Raw genomic sequence first — 18,542 nt, forward strand, 5'->3', positions numbered from 1 at the left:
TCATCCCAAGGCCACTTAAGTGCCACTTCCAGTAAGCCCTCAAAACAAGATGTAAGTGGGGCATAGACCTTGGCATGACTCTCTGCACAAGCGTGAATTTCATCCTTCGTGACCACATTGTACCATGGACATTTGCCAGCTTTCATCAAGAACTGCTCATTCACAGGTTTTCATCCTCCCTCTGCTAACACTCTGGGTATTTTGACCATCTGGAAGTTGGAGCAGTGTTGAATTGAGCAGGAGGACTTTTTCCCCTCTGCATGTCTGATTTTTTACTGTAAACCATTTTTCTGTGAGCTACAGCTGATTTGGATAGTCAGTAAAGGAAATCACAGCCACGTGTACAGTAGGGAGAGCCAGTCTGGTTGCACACCACCACATGCCAAGTGTCTGGGCCACTTGTACTTCCTTCCATACCTAAACAGGTCTGCTCACTTGTGCGGAGAAGAGTGAGGGCATCACGTGGAGAGAAGAGGGTCCCTTGCCATGTAACCCCCTCATCATGTATCCATGCACTGGCAGACACAATCAAACCTTCAGGCTGTCAGGGAGGCAGTTAAGCCATTGTATCTATGAGCATTGTGTGCATCAAATGCCAAAGACAGAGCAGGTCCAAGGGTGCTGGTCCACCATTAATCCCTAGTGCAACATTAGCCCAGTCTATGCCTACTGCTCTAATTTTGGTAAACTAATTTTATTCATCTATGCTGAGTTCAGGAACTTTAGGAGCAATGGGTGTGTCTGGTAAAGACCACATGGGGTTGAGGCAAGGAAAGAGAATTCACTATAAACACTTGTGCTGACTGCTGTGTTCCCAGGGCCCGGACTTTGGCTACGTGACCAGGGAGCCTCTGTTCGAGGTTGTCACCAGTCTCGACTCCTTCGGCAACCTGGAAGTCAGCCCTCCGGTGACCGTCAACGGGAAGGCGTATCCCCTGGGGAGGATCCTCATTGGAAGCAGCTTCCCCACGTAAGAAAGAGTTAGGAAGATGGCGTGTTTCACAGCAACCGGGGGTAGTAAGGATACCACTGTTCTCTGCTAGCTGCCCATCTGTCTCCACACAGCTGGGTATATGGTGTGGGTATTTCTAGCCTGGGTAGTTCTAGATCTGTCTTGTAGGGTGAGCTGTTAACACCTCATCAACAGATTCGGGGAATTGGTTTGGCCCGTTATAATTTTCCATCACTGGCATTTTTAAAATCAAAAATGGATGTTTTTCTAAAACATCTGCTCTAGTTCAAACACAAATTAATTCAGGGAAGTCCTCCTGCTTGTTTTACACAGGTCATACTAGATGATCACGATGGTCCATTCTGGCCTTGTAATCTATAAATCTACAAAGCGATGTTTGCAAAATCCAATTTGCCATTGGGTTCAAATCGTCCCTCACAATCCCCTCCAAAGAGCAACAGTGTTCGGACGCCTCTCCAGTCGTCAGTGACTGTGGTTTAGCAAGGTCACAGGCTGACTTTTCTTAGATGTTTTGGCCTGGCAATCATTAGTTTCCAAAATTTTGCTATGAAATTTTATCAGCATCACCTTGGGGATGGATGTGTTAAGTGGGGCTTGGGCCTTGGACTGTCTGTCTGCACAGGAGCGGACTGACCCTCATGAACATATTTGTTGGTGTCTTTAGAAAACTCTATTAACAAAGGAATTGTTAGCATCACCACAATCTCTATCTCTGCCGGGCCGGATGGGGATCGACAGGGCAGTCACGTTTTTGATTGCATCACTTTTTTCTTCAAACCATTGTCATCGTCACTTTGTCTCCGTTCTGAAATATATTTTCTTTATTTTTTTTGCTCTTTGGACAATCAACCATTAGATCTGCTGGGAGGAGGATGACCAAGGTGGTGAGAGACTTCCTCTATGCTCAGCAAGTCCAGTCACCTGTGGAGCTCTACTCTGATTGGCTGACCGTGGGTCATGTGGATGAATTTGTGACCTTTGTGCCCCTTCCTGACAAAAAGGTGACCTACCAGATGGCAATTTTTCAAAGGTTACGAGGGAAAGGAACAAGCTTCAAACCCGTTTTCGTTGGAAATTTATCAAGCTCTTTGGGCATAATGTTTGACCCATCTTTGAAAAAATAAAACTGAAATGGAAAACTGCCCCTATTGTCTCAGGGCAGGGAAGGATGCAATTCGTTGATCTATTTGCTGTGAGTGGCATGGGCTGATCTTTTCAAAAGCACCAGTAAGAGTTCATAGAATGTCAGGGTTGGAAGGGACCTCAGTAGGTCATCTAGTCCAACCGTCTGCTCAAAGCAGCATCAATCCCCAGACAGATTTTTGCCCCAGATCCCTAAATGACCTCCTCAAGGATTGAACTCACAACCCTGCATTTAGCAGGCCAATACTCAAACCACTGAGCTAACCCCTCCAATATATGCTAACCTCGTGAGAACTGGCAACCCTGAATTTGGGAAACATTGGCTTAGCCCTTAGGATCTGCAGCAATAATCTGTCATGCATGGTGTCTGGGCTGTCTACAGGCCTAGTGCTCACCTGGGTTGAGTGTCTAAGGCCATGCCTACTCTACAGGGCCCATATGGTACTGCTAGGCAGGCAGAGACCTCAAGTGGAGATGCACTGTAAGCCATCAGTAGACGTTCTGCCAGTGTAACTACACCACCTCCTGGAGGACATTAGCTTTGCCAACAGAAGCACTCTTCTCTCATCATGGTCACATCTACACTGGGAGTTTTGCCAGCATAGCTGTGTCGGCTAGGAGGTGTGATTTCCCCCTGCACCATATTCCCAACCGACATAGCTCTGCTTGCAAAACTTTGTAGTATAGACAAGGCCTTTGTCCACTAGATTCCTTTGATCATCCCAGGCATTGTTCAGTCTGTGAGGCGCTTAGATGCCCAAGTGATATAAGACAGATGCAAAAGAAAACTCAACCTACTCATTTTTGAAAGAACGAGAAAGGTCTAAAATGTGGGAGACTAAAAGCTGCTAGTAGCTAAAGTGGCCTAGGATTAATTGAGCATTTCCTGTGGGCAAGATGGTTTCAGTGGGTGCTGCAGCTGCTCAGCACCTCTCAGGATGCAGCCCAGGAAGAGAATAGTTTGACTGCAGTGCCATCCAAAGAACGAGATCATTGACCTACCAAAACAGAAACAAGTCAGGCCAGAAACAAATGACCAGAAATGTTTGCATCTAGAAATGTGTTCGATTCTTCTGCATGTGAAGTGAGTGCACGAGTGGAGCGGGTTTGCTGAATTTCCCTTGCTCTAGGACTCATTGCACTATAGGCGCCGACTTCTACTCCCGCCGGTGGGTGCTCGACTCTGCTCTGCCCCTGGCCCCGCCCCCACTCCACCCCTTCCCCCAAGTCCCCACCCCCGCTCTGCCTCTTCCCTCCCTTACTCCACCTCCACCCCGCCCCCATTCCACCCCCTTTCCCAAGTCCCCACCCCGCCTCTTCCCCGCCTCCTCCCTTGACCGCGCTGTGTCCCCGCTCCTCCCCCTCCCTCCCGGAGCCCCACCAAACAGCTGTTTGGCAGCAGGCAGAAGTGCTGGAAGGGAGGGGAGGAGTAGGAACACGGCGTGCTCAAGGGAGGAGGCGGGGGAAGCTTGGCTGCCGGTGGATGCGGAGCACCCGCTAATTTTTCCCCGTGGGTGCTCCAGCCCCGGAGCACCCACGCAGTCGGCACCTATGCATTGCACAGCCATTCTAATGGACAGTTCAGTCCTCTTTGCCACAGCTGCTAAGCAGACACCTCCTTAGTTCGTCTTTGGACAGAAGCGGCACGTTGGCCTTAAGAAGATTTAGCGCAGCTGGTCTTTACAGATGACTCTTGAGAGCTTTGTAACCGGTGTTAGCGATTCCAAGACAGGGGAGGAAGTGTATCGGGTTCAACGCAGGCTGAAAGGCTCCGGGTGCTTCTTAGCTTGGGAGGATCCGAGAAACGGCACCAGCGATCTGTGGGTGAGGTACAATAGGGAGGCTGTGCCCAGAGGGGTAAAGTAGAGGGAGTTAGAGTAACCTGGCTCTTTCCCATTAGCTCCCTTGGCTCTTAGGGGCAGTCCCTGACCAGGAGCAGTTTGTGTACGGTGTGGTGGACCGACTGTGTGTTTGTTACTGAGTTGTAAGTTATTATGGCTGCTCTTGAGTATAGTTATTTAGTGCTTTCCTCTTCGCGAGTCCCTTCCTCACCTTCCTCCCCGCCTTTCTCCCAGCAATTCCGGATGCTCATGGCCAGCACGTCGGCCTGCTACAAGCTCTTCCGAGAGAAGCAGAAGGAGGGCCACGGGGAAGCCACCATGTTCAAAGGTAAGTTACTACATACCTGCTTCCCGGCAAAAAGAGGCAGTCAGTAATGGAAGACAGTGTGGCCTAGTGGTGAGAGCAAATAAGGGCGCTAGCAGACCTGAGTTCCATTCCCCACCCTACTACTGACTCACTGTGTGACCTAGTCACTTAGCTGCTCCCTGCCTCAGTTTCCCCAGCTGTAAAATGTGGCTACAGGTACTGGCCCTCAGTGACTGGTGCAGAGCCCTATATTACTGCACACCCCCAGACTCAGGAGACTCTGACAGTAACCCAAAACTGAAACATTGTGTCATCAGATAGGCCTTTCTGTCTGTGGAATAATTACTTTGAACGGCACATTCTATCAGAAGTGTTCCAAAGTATTTTTTTCCCTACAGATGCATCTTATTTCATGGGGGTAGGCAACCTATGGCACAGGTGCTGAAGGCGGCACGCAAGCTGATTTTCAGTGGCACTCACAGTGCCTGGGTACTGGCCACCGGTGCAGGGGGCTCTGCATTTTAATTTAATTTTAAATGAAGCTTCTTAAACATTTTTAAAACCTTATTTACTTTACATACAACAATAGTTTAGTTATATATTATAGACTTATAGAAAGAGACCTTCTAAAAAGGTTAGAATGTATTACTGGCACGCGAAACCTTAAATTAGAGTGAATAAATGAAGACTCGGCATACCACTTCTGAAAGGTTGCCGACCCCTGTTTCGTGTCTTTATTTTCTTTGTGCTTCAGGACAAGCTAAAGGAATTAGCACCCCTTTACAAAGAAGGGGATCTACAGAATGTTGATCTGGCACATAGAATGTACTTGTGTTTTTGTTTGAAATGTATCCAAAGTACTGTCATTTTCATCAGATGAGAGAAATCAATTAGGTCTCCAAAAGGGGCATCTAAAGTGCTGGGGGGGGGGTTCCCCAAAAAGAGGAGAAGATTTGCCACACTGGATGAGGTGATTCGGTCCATCAAGACAGACATCCCACCTCAAGATGCATCAGTGGGAAAAGCCCACGATGCACCTGGCCAATTCATCAATGATTTCCGAGGGGGAGTAGGAAAGGAATTCTTCCTTAATTCCGGAAGTGATTGTCTTACGCTTGTCAGCAAGCATGCCGGTTGTTAATTACCATACGTTGTCCAGCCCCCGGTATTTGACTGTCTCTGACCCCTGCAGCAGCCGATCCCACAAGATAACCACCTGCTGAGGGTGGAATTCACAAATGTCCCACTCAAGCCCTATTTTGAGAAGTGGAGTGGGACTTCGGTGATGCATATGGTTTGAGTTGGCCCTCTGCATAGGGGTGAATTTCCCCCTGGGTGAAATGCCATTAAATCTCCGGATTACTGTGTAACATGGAGGCCCTGAGACAATGATATATGGACCCATGAACGGTAGATATTTTAATGCTTCTGCTGACCCAGCTCTTGAAACTTGGTCCATAGTTTGCAAACTGCAGATTTTTTTTGTCCAGCAGCTTTTCTCCCATATAGGGCCTGAAGTGCCTTGATTTATTTTGTGCCGGCTCTGCCAGGGACTTAATCTCTCATTTAAAATTAGGAAGATTACCGAGATGGTGCAGCTGTTGAATAATGTTCATGAGCAGTAAAGGCGTTAGATGGCTCATAACACACAAAGCAGCACTGACATTTCAGATTCTTTGGACTGAGCAGTTGGCTTGGACACCTTCTAATTATGAGTTCTTCCCTTAGGATGAAATTCACCCTAGTGCCAGGGACAAGTCAAGTGCACCACTTAAACTCTTCAACCCATCTCTGATGCAGGCCTAGGTACTGACACAGCTCCCATCACCATAGTTACTGAGCGCTTCATCCTCACAACACCCATGTGAGGTAGAGAAGTATCATTAGCTATGGGGGGAGGGATAGCTCAGTGGTTTGAGCATTGGCCTGCTAAACACAGCATTGTGAGTTCAATCCTTGAGTGGGCCATTTAGGGGTTTGGAGATTTAGTTAGGGATTGGTCCTGCTTTGAGCAGGGGGTTGGACTAGATGACCTCCTGAGGTCCCTTCCAACCCTGATATTCTATGATTCTATGAAAGTTAGAACTGACTCCCGATCTCCTGAGCTGCTGTGCAGTGCCTTGACCACTGGACTTTCCATCCTGATTCCAGAAACCTCTGCTTATATCAACTGTTGTAAAACAGAAGGCATGGCCCACCTGTCACTATGGGCCTGCTCCAAACCCATGGAAGTTGGGGGCAGGGAGGAGTTGTTCTGTTGACTTCAGGATCAGGCCCTGTGTCCTTTATAATTATTGATGGACCTGAAATAAATTCCAAGTTCAGGGTGTTCTTATCCAGGGGGTTGGTTTGACTCAACTTTATTCATAATTTTAAATACCTTGATCAAGGCCCCTGAAACCATCATTCTATTATAGGGTACTTGCTTTGGCTCTCATTTCATTAATCGGATGGCTGATTTTGTTTTCTCTGTATAGGTTATTCTGGGACAGACACAAAACGGGTCACCATTAACAAGGTCCTGTCCAATGAGGTCATGGTGCAGGAGAACCAATACGTACAGGTAAATATCTACTGAGGGCTGACCATGGGGCTGTGGCATGTGGAGGACATCCCAAAAGGCACTTAGGTGCTGCTGGAGGGCAAGGGGGAAAAAGGGAGGTGGTATTGTCCCATTGAGCAAATATAGATTCATAGATTCTAGGACTGGAAGGGGCCAGTCCCCTGCCCTCATGGCAGGACCAAATATTGTCTAGACCATCCCTGATAGACATTTATCTAACCTACTCTTAAATAGCTCCAGAGATGGAGATTCCACAACCTCCCTAGGCAATTTATTCCAGTGTTTAATCACCCTGACAGTTAGGAACTTTTTCCTAATGTCCAACCTAGACTTCCCTTGCTGCAGTTTAAGCCCATTGCTTCTTGTTCTATCCTTAGAGGCTAAGGTGAACAAGTTTTCTCCCTCCTCCTTATGACACCCTTTTAGATACCTGAAAACTGCTATCATGTCCCCTCTCAAGAAACATAGCTGGCAAGGTTGAGCTAGTGGAAGCACAGGGGATCATTGCGGGAGTTTGCAGAGGCAGCATTTTCATTCCCTAGCGGGAGGACTGATGAAAGGAAACCTTCCTACTCTCTTGGCTGGCAGGCAGTCACTGCGATGGGGTGAAATTGAATGTTCTGCAAAAGACAGGAGATCAGAATGGATGATTCATAGAATCATAGATTAGGGTTGGAAGGGACCTCAGGAGGTCATCTAGTCCAACCCCCTGCTCAAAGCAGGACCAACCCCAACTAAATCATCTCAGTCAGGGCTTTGTCAAGCTGGGCCTTAAAAACCTGTAAGGATGGAGAATCCACCACCTCCGTAGGTAACCCATTCCAGTGCTTCACCACCCTCCTAGTGAAATAGTTTTTCCTAATATCCAACCTAGACCTCCCCCACTGCAACTTGAGACCATTGCTTCTTGTTCTGTCATCTGGTACCACTGGTAATAGTCTAGCTTCATTATTTTTTGAACCCCCCTTCAGTAGTTGAAGGCTGCTATCAAATCCCCCCTCACTCTTCTCTTCTGCAGACTAAATAAGCCCAGTTCCCTCAGCCTCTCCTCATAAGTCATGTGCCCCAGCCCCCTAATCATTTTTATTGCCCTCCGTTGGACTCTCGCCAATTTGTCCACATCCTTTCTACAGTGGGGGGCCCAAAACTGGACACATTACTCCAGATGTGGCCTCCCCAGTGCCGAATAGAGGGGAATAATCACTTCCCTCGATCTGCTGGCAATGCTCCTACTAATGCAGCCCAATATGCCGTTAGCCTTCTTGGCAACAAGGGCACACTGCTGACTCATAGATTCTAAAGCCAAAAGGGACCATTATGATCATCTAGTCTGACCCATGTATAACACAGGCCAGAGGACTGCCCCAACATAATTCCTAGAGCAGATCTTTTAGAAGAACATCCAATCTTGATTTTAAAATTGTGTGTGATGGAGGATCCACCATGACGCTTGAAAACTTGTTCTAATGGTTAGTTACTCACACCATTAAAAATTGACACCTTATTTCCAGTCTGAATTTGTCTAGCTTCAACTTCCAGCCATTCGATCAGGTTATATCTTTTTCTACTAGATTGAAGAGCCCGTTATTAAATATTTGTTCCCCATTTAAGTACCCTGGTAGGTCAAGTCACCCCTTAACCTTCTCTTTGATAAGCTAAATTAATTGAGCTCCTTTAGTCTATCACTGTAAGACATCTTTTCTAATGCTTTAAGCATTCTCGTGGGTCTTCTCTGATGTAATAAACCTTCTGGCCTTAAACACCAGGGACAAGGGAGTGAAATAAGCGAATCTTCAGGTCTCTAAGAGGGACCTGGGCAATAAGTCTCCAGGCTCTTTTGGGGTCTCTCTACCTGCTTCGAGAGTCGAGGCCGAAGATAAATGTGGTGATCCTGTGTGCCAGCTGTCTGGAAGTTTTCACGCTGCCTCATTCCTTGAATTTCTTGTGGGGATCTTGCACTGCTAATGCAACTGCACCTTAATCATGCTAGAGAAGCAAGCCAATTTCAGTAGAAGTTGAGGTCATCTAGTCCATCCCTCTGCACTGAGGCAGGACCAAGTACACCTAGACTATCCCATACTGCAGTTCCACTTGTTGGATCGACTTGTGCTTGCCCATATTAACCCTCTGATTATCCTTCTTCTCTTCCCCCCTTCCCTCCCACCCCCACCCCAGCGCTGCATCGACTGGAACAGAGACATCCTCAAGAAAGAGCTGGGGCTGACTGAAAAAGACATCATAGACCTCCCGGCGCTCTTCAAGATAGACAAGATGGGCAAAGCCATGGCGTACTTCCCCAACATGGTGAGAGAGGCCCGTCCCCTGGTACCAGTTGGCTCAGTGCCCCACCCATTCTGTTTCAATGTGCATAGGGCGCCAGTCATGATTGCTGCAGGGGCACAGGCAATATAAATTCCACGATATGTGCAAAATGTCCACGGGCGACGCTGAAATGAACCACCAAACCCAAACCACCCTTCTCCTGAGAACAAACCCTAGGGCCAACGTTTTCTAAAACACTCCCTGGTTTCTGGGTGGCCAATTTGGGACTCTGTGGGTCTGATTTTCAGAGCTGCTGAGTACCTGCAGCTCCCACTGACTTCATTAGGAGTCACAGGTGCTCAGCCATTCTGAAAATGGAGCCCATGGTGTCTCCTGTTGGGCACCCAACAGTTAGTGATTTTTTTTTTTAATTTAGGCCTAAATAAATAGACTGACCTGGCCCCTTGCCCACAAACTCAGCAAACGAAGGGTCTTGCAGACCAAGGAAAGGGAAGCAAATCTCAGAGTTAAGAGCCCCCTGTTCAGAACACGTTAGCCTTAAACTCTGATGTTCAAACCCAACTTGAGTAGGCCAGTGATCAACTGTCAGGGTAAAGTGCAAAGGAAGGGACAGAGTAAAAGATACCATATCTGTGACCTGAACCATAAAGTGCTAGATTTATAGTGCTAGATCAAGACTATGTCTGGTTGGGAATTTTCCGATGGAAATTTTTAAAAATCAGAATTAAAAAATGGTCCATCGATTTGCTGAAACCAAAACTGTTTGTAGGAATGTAACAGTTTCTACTCAACTTTCATTGGGAAATGTTTCTCATGTCCAGAATGGAATTTCTGGTCAAAACCGGAGAGACAGCCGCATTACCAACTGGTTAGAACAGGGACCACGCTATTCTGGTCTCTTTTGTTTTTTTGCAAACACTTCAAAAGGTCACAGTTTCATCCTGACCCTGAACAGGAACAAAATTTAAATCGTAAACATTTTCGCAGGAGGGGAAAACCGTTTCCCGCCCGTCTATCATCAGCACCTTGCATTGCACCCGGAGGCCAATGGAAAGCAATGCAGTCTCCAAAGCACATGAGTAATGTGCTCCATGGATGTTTGTTTTGACCTGTAAGTTCCTCAGGGAAGTTATGGAGGGACAGCAAGACGTCAGTTTTACCTTTGCTTCCTACCTCGGTCACTAGCCTTTTTTATTCCATATGTTAAGGTGACATTTCAATCAAAACCCCACACATGCCTTGGCATTGGCTCACCTGAAATGCAACCCTTGATCTCCTCCCTCCTTGCACAGGTGAACATGATTGTCCTATCTAGAGACCTGGGAATCCCAAAGCCATTCGGGCCAATCATTGAGGGAGATTGCTGCTTGGAAGCACATGTCCGCTCTCTGCTGGAGCCACTCGGGCTGATGTGCAGCTTCATCGACGACATTTCGTCCTACCATAAGATGCTGGGAGAGGTCCATTGCGGCACCAATGTCCATCGCGAGCCCTTCTCCTTCAAGTGGTGGCACGTGATTCCCTAGCCGCCGAGCAGGTTGAGATTCCTGCAGTCGAAGCTCACTTGGACATTGCTTTTTTTATTGGTTGGTTGGTTGGTTGTTTGCTTGAGGTTGGTCAAGTTAATCGCTAGAACTTTGGTATGGAGTCTCGGTGCCTTGCTTTGGCGGCTCTGTGTGTGATGTGTTTCACCCAGTAGGTGGGAAGGTCCTCCAGCTACCCGCCATTCTAGTTTGCATGCTGCAGGTCCCAGCCCATTCCATCCTTGGTTTTTTCAAGCCCTTGGAGGTTATGGCAGCTGGAGGTTGAACTGATCAGGGGCATTATACCAAAAAAATATTTATAGAAACTATGGTAGCAAAAGCCATCTTCTGCTGAGTTCTGATGGCAATGATTTGTAATCATGATAATAAAATGGAAAAAGTGTGGAAATCTCTTGGTCTTGTCTTTAAATATGCACGTCCTGGCTGCACTAGTTCTCTGCATTGCACCGTTCAAGGTGTGGTCTCTTCATTAGAGACACAAACCAAGACTTCCGCTACCGAAAGGTGCGAGTGCTGATCTAATGGGTATATTTCACAGCACACAAACAGAGAAGTGAGATCAAAACATAAAATGCTCTTGCTGGGAGGTTGCAATGTAACACGACTTTATTTCTGAGAATTCCGCATGCTAACACACAAGAATGCAAAAAACAGAGAAAGACAAAGCAGGCTGCTCCCTACGGCAGTGAGGCACAACTCATCCCGCCTTACTGTAGGCTGGCTAGCTGCAGAATGACTGCTGCTAGACCCAGCTCACATACTTCCCCACAGAACCCTCAAGCAAGGAGGACCAGGTACCCCTCCCTCCACTCTTAAAGTGATACCTTGCAATTCCAACACAGTCCACAATACACCACACTAATCATCACTTCTGTTAATTTGGAAAGCAAGGTGTAAAGGGAAGAGGAGTTAAAGGATGAAAGGAATGTAAATTCTTTTATAATCTGGCAATGGAATGTTACTTTTATTTAAACTTTAAACTGCCAGGGAACACACTAATACAGAGAAAACATGTTTGCTGCTGGCATTCAGCAGTATTCTTATGTCTGCGAAGGATGCTTAGGGCAAATGAGTTGATCTGTTTCCAATTAAGGCTATAAGAAGTTCTGGCACAGCAGTTAACCAATAACCATTTATTTCAAAAGTCTAATTTCTTCCCTTTCTTGTTCCATGTAATCCAAGACATTGTTTTACTGGGTCTGAAAGTCTCACATCTGCTGCTGAAAATTAAGTATCAGTGGCCAAACTTATTCACGGAAGTCACTGGAATCACAGCAGGGGTGAATATGGTCTGGTTTTGTTCCAAAAGCAAAGTTTTGTTTATAACAGGGGTAGGCAACTATGGCACGCGTGCCGAAGGCAGCACGCGAGTTGATTTTCAGTGGCACTCACAGTGCCCGGGTCCTGGCCGGTCCAGGGGGCTCTGCATTTTAATTTAATTTTAAATGAAGCTTCTTAAACATTTTTAAAACCTTATTTACTTTACATACAACAATAGTTTAGTTATAGATTATAGACTTATAGAAAGAGAGCTTCTAAAAACGTTAAAATGTATGACTGGCACGCGAAACCTTAAATTAGAGTGAATAAATGAAGACTTGGCACCCCACTTCTGAAAGGTTGCCGACCCCTGGTTTATAAGCTTTCCTATGAGGAACCACCTCCCTCAAGGGCACCACGGTCCCTCCTATTCTCTGTCTGTGGCACATAATAGTTTAGTCTCCTGTGAGCTGTGATACTTTGGTCTGATTTTGGTTGTTGGGTTTACTGTGCAGATGCTGGGGGGTGTTGGTGGCCTATGATCTACAGGAGGTGAGTAGATGATCTAATGGTCCTTTCTGGATTTAAATTCTATGGCTCTATGTCTAAGTGGACAATTTAGGGATTACCTCCATGATCCAAAAAAACAGGACATTCCTGCATGTCAAATGGATATGGAAGACATGCTTTGTTTACTCTCTGGAGTCAGAGTTCAACCCACGTGACGTGAACCCTCGATTAAGAGGAATGTCTTGTCCATGTATAAGGCTATCAAGCTGCCAGACTTGGACTGGACGTCAGACCAAAAGCTCTTGAGTCTCACACCTTTTGTTCCATGAATTCATAGAAATTAGAGTTAGAAAAGCCTAATAGATCATCCATTTAGTATATTCCCCTGCTACTGTAGTATTGTTTTCAGCATTATGTGTGGTAGTATTTTTGTCTAGTCTATTTTTAAATCCCATGAGATGTGGTTTCCATAATTTTCCTTGAGAGATTATTCCCTAGATCTCGCTGTGACGGGTTCCTCCCGGGGTGGCACCTGGAACTGGGGTATCACTGAGCCCTCTGACCCACCAGCCTGGGCTCTCTCTCACACTGTGCTGCTGTGACAAGTTGACAAGCCCTACAAGCTTGCACTTCCACCAGCATTCACACAGGTCGGGACACACCCAGCTGCAGTCACATGCGGGCTCTCCGACCACCAGCCTCCCAGCCCAGGACCCCAGAGCAGTACCGTCCTGCCCTAGCCAAATCTGGCCAGTATATGGGTTCAATACCCGGTCCGCCTCTTTCTCAGTGTGACGAGGACCATGCACTGTGGTAACCAAGCTGAGATGTTCCCCAGACACCTTAATCAAATGCACACAGGTTTGGATTAAAACATAAAATAAGTTTATCAACAACAAAAAGATAGATTTTAAGTGATTATAAGTCATAGCAAACAGATCAAAGCAGATTACCTAGTACATAAACAAAACTGCAAACTGAGCTTAACATATTAGAAAGGTAGGATATGAATTAGCAAATTCCCACCCAGAGTGATAAACAAGCTGGCAGATTCTTAAGGCACAAGCTGCCTTGGCTTTGCAGCTTGGGTTTCTCAGGTTTTCATACACAGGTTAGCAATCCCTTAGCCTGGGACCATCACTTCCTCCCTGTTCAGTCTTTATTCCTCAGATGTTTCCAGGTGTGTTGTTGTAGGGAGAGTGAGGACCGTCCATGATGTCATTTTCCCCCTTTTATATCTTCGTCCCACTTGCTGGAAAGCTCTTTTGCTGTGACCTGGGTCAAACAGTTCCCATGGTGTAGCGCTATCTCTGAGAAGTTTCTATTGTACACAGTTCCTGGGGTATTCTGGGAGTACCTTGGATTGTATATTAAATAATGCCTTTTCGTGCTTGAAACGTTACTTTTCTATGAGGTTAGATTTCACTATTGAAAACTCTTCCTTTTCTCTCCCTACCCTATGCTCCATCCATCTCTCCAACCAGCATTTCTGCAGGTTTGAGTCCATTCTACTACTGTGTCTAAAATGCAGATTTTAGGGACCTCATTTTCCACTGCCTTGCACCTCGGGCAGTCATCCACGTTGATCCAAAGTGGGTAGAAAACTCCACCTTTCTGATCTGGTAGCATTTCTCCATGGTGTAAATAATGCGTCGTGAAGAAGCTGGACTCTATAATAGAGGATGCAAACTGACGTATCGGCTGATTTCTCTGAAGCACTAAGCACAGTGCCCAAAATCAGACCTATGTCCTCTGAGGATCCCAGAGTTCAAATGCAAACGTTATCGCTTCTAATATTTTATTGTGAGTTCAGCAGCCTGCAACACCAAAAATAAAGCTGGAGATGAGAGCACGGCCTCCTCCGATCTATAGGCAGGCTTCAGTTACAAGCCAGTCAAGGCAGCAGAGTGGCCAGTGTTAGATGAGCGAGACAAGCAATGACCACACACAATACTATAAAAAGCAACACAGACTATTAGAAGACACGGGGTTCCTTCAGTGGGGGCAAGGTCCCAAAACAGACCTCTTGTAAATGGCAGAATGCATTTTAACAAGAGGCTGCTCGGCCCTTTCAAGGCTAGTGCTCCGGAGAGGCAGAACAAGAAGCGCGCAAAGGATGAAAGGGTAGAAGCGCCATGAAAAGAGTCAGACGGCTACTCCCTGCTCCCCTCCCCTCCGAAATCCCAGTCATTGGGAGATTGTTTGGGGATTAGCATGTAGACAGGAGACAGCGTTATATAGCTGTCTGGGGGGATATTGTGAAAGCCGACCTCACAGAACCAAATCCTTCTCATCTATTATATGGAGTGTCAATGACCTGCTGTAGCCACAGCGTCTTTGGCTTACATTTGATCGTCCAGGGAAGGTGGGACCCGCTCCCATCAGCAACGTGCAAGCTGATGCCTCAGTCAGACCCAAGCAGCTAGTTGTATGCCAATTCTTACACACCGTGAGACCCCGAGACAAGTGCCTTCCCTGCTCTGTGCCTCAGTTTCCCCATTTGAAAATTGGAAATAAGGCATGCCTAGGGGTGTAGTGAGGCTTGCCTCACCAGTAGTTGAAAAGTGCTTTGAGATCCATGGATAGAAGGCACAATGGGCCCAATCCTGTGAAGAGCTGAGTGCCCCCAACTCCCCATGCCTTTAGTGGCTTGACATTTTACAGGACCAAGCCCCCATATTGCCAATTACATACTAACACTGAGCAGGAGAGTCTCCTACTAGCCACGGAAACCAGGAACCAGTCCTCTTTTAGCACAGTTGCTGAAGGCAGAGCAAGGGGGCAGTTAACGACAATGGCAGAGGCAGCAGCTGGAGTTGGAATAGGGCTCCAACCAATCAAGTTGGTGACCCATAAGTTGCTTGCTTGGTGGGAGGAAGTTAAATTGTACAGCTTTTAGCTGTGTTCCTATGGAAGATGTTTACAGCATTAATTTGTTGGGGGCAGATTGTTCCCTACGCAGAAATAATCTGAGCTGGGGCTGGAGACCCCGTGAGGTTCCCCAGCATCATAGGAAGAAGTTGCCTCTCTGTGGAACTAGCAGGGAATTTGATCTCCCGTAGACCAACAGCTCCTTTGCTTCCATGGTGGCATCCAGCTCCCTCTGACACCAGAATCCCCGGGCAAGGGGCCCAAATCATAAAAGCAGAGGGTGCCTAAGTTACTACTGGCCCAGTTCTATGCCCTATTCTGCCATTGATTCCCTCTGTAACTTTGGGCAAATCAATCTGTGCCTCAGTTTCCCCAGGCAGGAGGCTAGCACTCACCAAGGTGGGGAAGTGCCTTGAGAGGCTCAAGTGAAAGGCACTATTTGCATGTGCAAAGCATTCTCAGCCTATTGGACTGAGCCCAGAGCCTCCAGCAAGGATATCAGGTTAGAAAAAGAGCCGGAGCAAGGTGCTGTGTGACAGGAGACGGCTGCAGTCCCCATAAAGCCGGGGCATTCGCTAAGACAGTGTCACCGCTGATGCTAATACCACCGCCACCCTGGCCCAAGATTAAATTTAGTCCCAAGTGGCTCAAAAGATAATAAGTGGCTCGTAGGGGGCGAGACTCCCAGCCAGCCGGCTGCCAAGGAGGGCCATCTGATGACATCGCTGTCTGTTCTGAGAATCTGCCAGCTGGAGGAATGGAGCGTGGAGGCTGGAGAAAGATAGACAGCATAACTGGTGAGCTCCAAACCTGCCTGGCTTTGTTGTGATGCAGGATAGGGTTACTGTCCTGCTACAGTGTTTAGAACTTGCAGCAGCTGAAGTTCTAGCCTCCAACTATGTGAAATGCAACCCAAGCGAGGGGGTGCATGCCCTCTCGCTCCAAATGGGGCTGGGCCATCCCCCTCTAGCGGGCGGTCCAGGTTGGGCATGCCTGTTGCCCCTTGTCCACCTGTCCTGGAAGATGGAGTCCACAGCTGAAGGAAGCTTTAGTCAGACATTCTTTCTCTCCCAAATGAAGGGTCTAATTATGCCCCTCAATTTGTGTGAAATGTTTTCGGAGGTCTTCAGCCAAAGCAAACAGGAGAAATAGCTGACTTGTGATGCAATGGCATTGCTGATTAGACGAGGACATCCACTTAATGAGCCCCGGTCAAATTTCCACTGTGTTTAGTAACAAGTGGCCGTAACATATACGTCTACATTTTTAACACCACGATTATTAGATTTTCCATCCGCGATGAATGCAGAGGCAGATCAGCTGCTAAGACTTCTCTCAGCCGAATAAACTCCTGAGTCTTTCGATGCTCTTCAGTGTCATCTCTGAGCAGAGAAATCAACTGGATTCTTTCTACACATTCAAGTCTTGGCACTGTTCTCCCACGCAGAGTTTGCCGCTGAGCAGGCCAAAGGACTTCTCCGTTCTGCTTGTAAGCGACAGTGGGCATATGACACCCCAGCCTTGATTCTCTCCTCCTTTCCTCAGTGGTGTAAATCAGGAGTAACTCCATTTTCTTCTGCGGTGTTGCACAAGTGTGAGGAATGATTTTATTATGTATTTGTATGACAGCAGCACCTAGGGGCCCCCATCGTGCTAGGCACTGTATGTGCTCATAGTAAAAGACAGTCCCTGCCCTGAAAGATGGAAGAAAGGACGTGTTACCTCTCTTTTACCCAAGAGGTTAGCCAAAATTCAGGGTGTTTTGCTTAGGAGGGAAAAACGGACGAGGGAGTCAGGTATTTCTTTGATGCATTCCTGTTTATTTACAAAGAACATACAAAGCCCTGTTTCCCTGAACACAGGAGGACGCAAACAGTAGGTGACCGTTTCTTTGCTCACAGTACCAACCCGCTTTATAGCCAGTATTTAACCCCAAAGCTCTCTTTCTAGGCTGTCCTCAGTGGCATGTTCCCACTTGTTCTGGCTGTGTCTCCTGCTTCTCTCTCACACACACAGGCACAAAGCTCTCCCGAAACTCCTCCACCCACAAAGCTGAGGTTTACATGTGTCTGTGTTTTGGGTGGAGGTTCCTATTGTTCTACAAAGGCGCTTAATTGTCGCTTACATTTATCCCAAATGAAGGGCGGCTGTCACTCCCACCAGTTGCAACAAGGTTTAACTCACCCCTAACCAAGGGCTTATTCTCATTTCACAGATGGGAAGTGAATCTCTGAGATTAAATGACTTGCCCATGGAAGAGTGGCGGAGTCAGGAACCGAAGTCAGCTCTACCGCATCCCCGTCTAGGGCCGTGGCCACAAAGCCACCCTTACTCAGAACCAGCGCCTGTATGTATGCACCCCGGCACATCCAGCTTCATCCACATGCCATTGTTACCCCAGGTGCCTAGAGATGAATGGATCGGAAAAGACAATGGACTGTGTGACACCCAATCAGGTGACGGATCCAATGGGAATGAATGAGGTTAAGACTGCCCAGGATTATAGCAGATGGACATTGATTTAATGCGTCCCCACCAGAGCTTTATAGAGTCTGATGAGCCCATGGGAATGACGACGTAGCCAGTCATGAGGGGAGCAGAGCTAGGGCCAGGTGAACTGTGCTGTCTAACATGGTGCCCTGCCCCAGAGGCTCCCTTGGCAGCAGAAGTCTGAGGGCAGGGAGCAGTGGCAAGAAAGAAAATGGTGGAAGAAGTGCTGAGCCACCTGCCCCTCCCCCTGCCGCCAGCAGGCGTTGTGAATCCCCTGCCTGTCTCAGCGTCAGGCCCTAAATCAGGAGATGGGAGGGGTGAGAATGGAGGTGAGCCACAGCTGATGAGCGACCAGAGCAACAGAAGATGGTGGGAGGGAAGACCAGGAGTTTCGTTGGCATGAACAAAATCGGTGACCCACCCCTCAAACGATCCTCACACTGATGACCCTCCATAAGCCAGTGCTGGAGTGAAGGCAGCATTGCCGGCGACCAGCTCACATCTGTCATAACGAAAGGTCCGTTGACTATCCAACAGTGGATCTGCAGTCTCTACTGTGGCCTTGTGAGACCTATCCTGCCCCATCTGTTCTCCTGCCGGACGAGGCGTGTTCGTGTTCCATAGCATGATAACTAGTGACAAGACTGGCCTAATTTTCACAGCTAATGAGCAACCCCAGCTCCTAGGTAGGTCAATGTGCCTGCAAATGCTCTGCACCTTTGAACATCAGGCCCAAAGTGCCTGTACTGCTTTGAGA

General features: G+C 47.5%; 1 protein-coding gene across 1 annotated transcript in view; it reads left to right on the forward strand.

The window, feature by feature from the left end:
- Positions 1–11,025, forward strand: part of LOC112111116 (protein-arginine deiminase type-2) — a 78,971-nt gene extending 67,946 nt beyond the window's left edge. The window contains exons 11-16 of the mRNA XM_024206401.3: positions 819–970; positions 1,830–1,974; positions 4,192–4,285; positions 6,742–6,827; positions 9,003–9,131; positions 10,403–11,025. Coding sequence (XP_024062169.1) covers positions 819–970; positions 1,830–1,974; positions 4,192–4,285; positions 6,742–6,827; positions 9,003–9,131; positions 10,403–10,636 — 840 coding nt within the window. The 3' untranslated portion in view covers positions 10,637–11,025. The remainder of the gene's footprint in view (positions 1–818; positions 971–1,829; positions 1,975–4,191; positions 4,286–6,741; positions 6,828–9,002; positions 9,132–10,402) is intronic.
- The last annotated feature ends 7,517 nt before the right edge of the window (positions 11,026–18,542 follow it).

The sequence above is a fragment of the Terrapene carolina genome, unplaced genomic scaffold, assembly GCF_002925995.2.
Source record: "Terrapene carolina triunguis isolate 2854851 unplaced genomic scaffold, T_m_triunguis-2.0 Scaffold714, whole genome shotgun sequence".
In the NCBI taxonomy this organism is placed as follows: domain Eukaryota; kingdom Metazoa; phylum Chordata; order Testudines; family Emydidae; genus Terrapene; species Terrapene triunguis.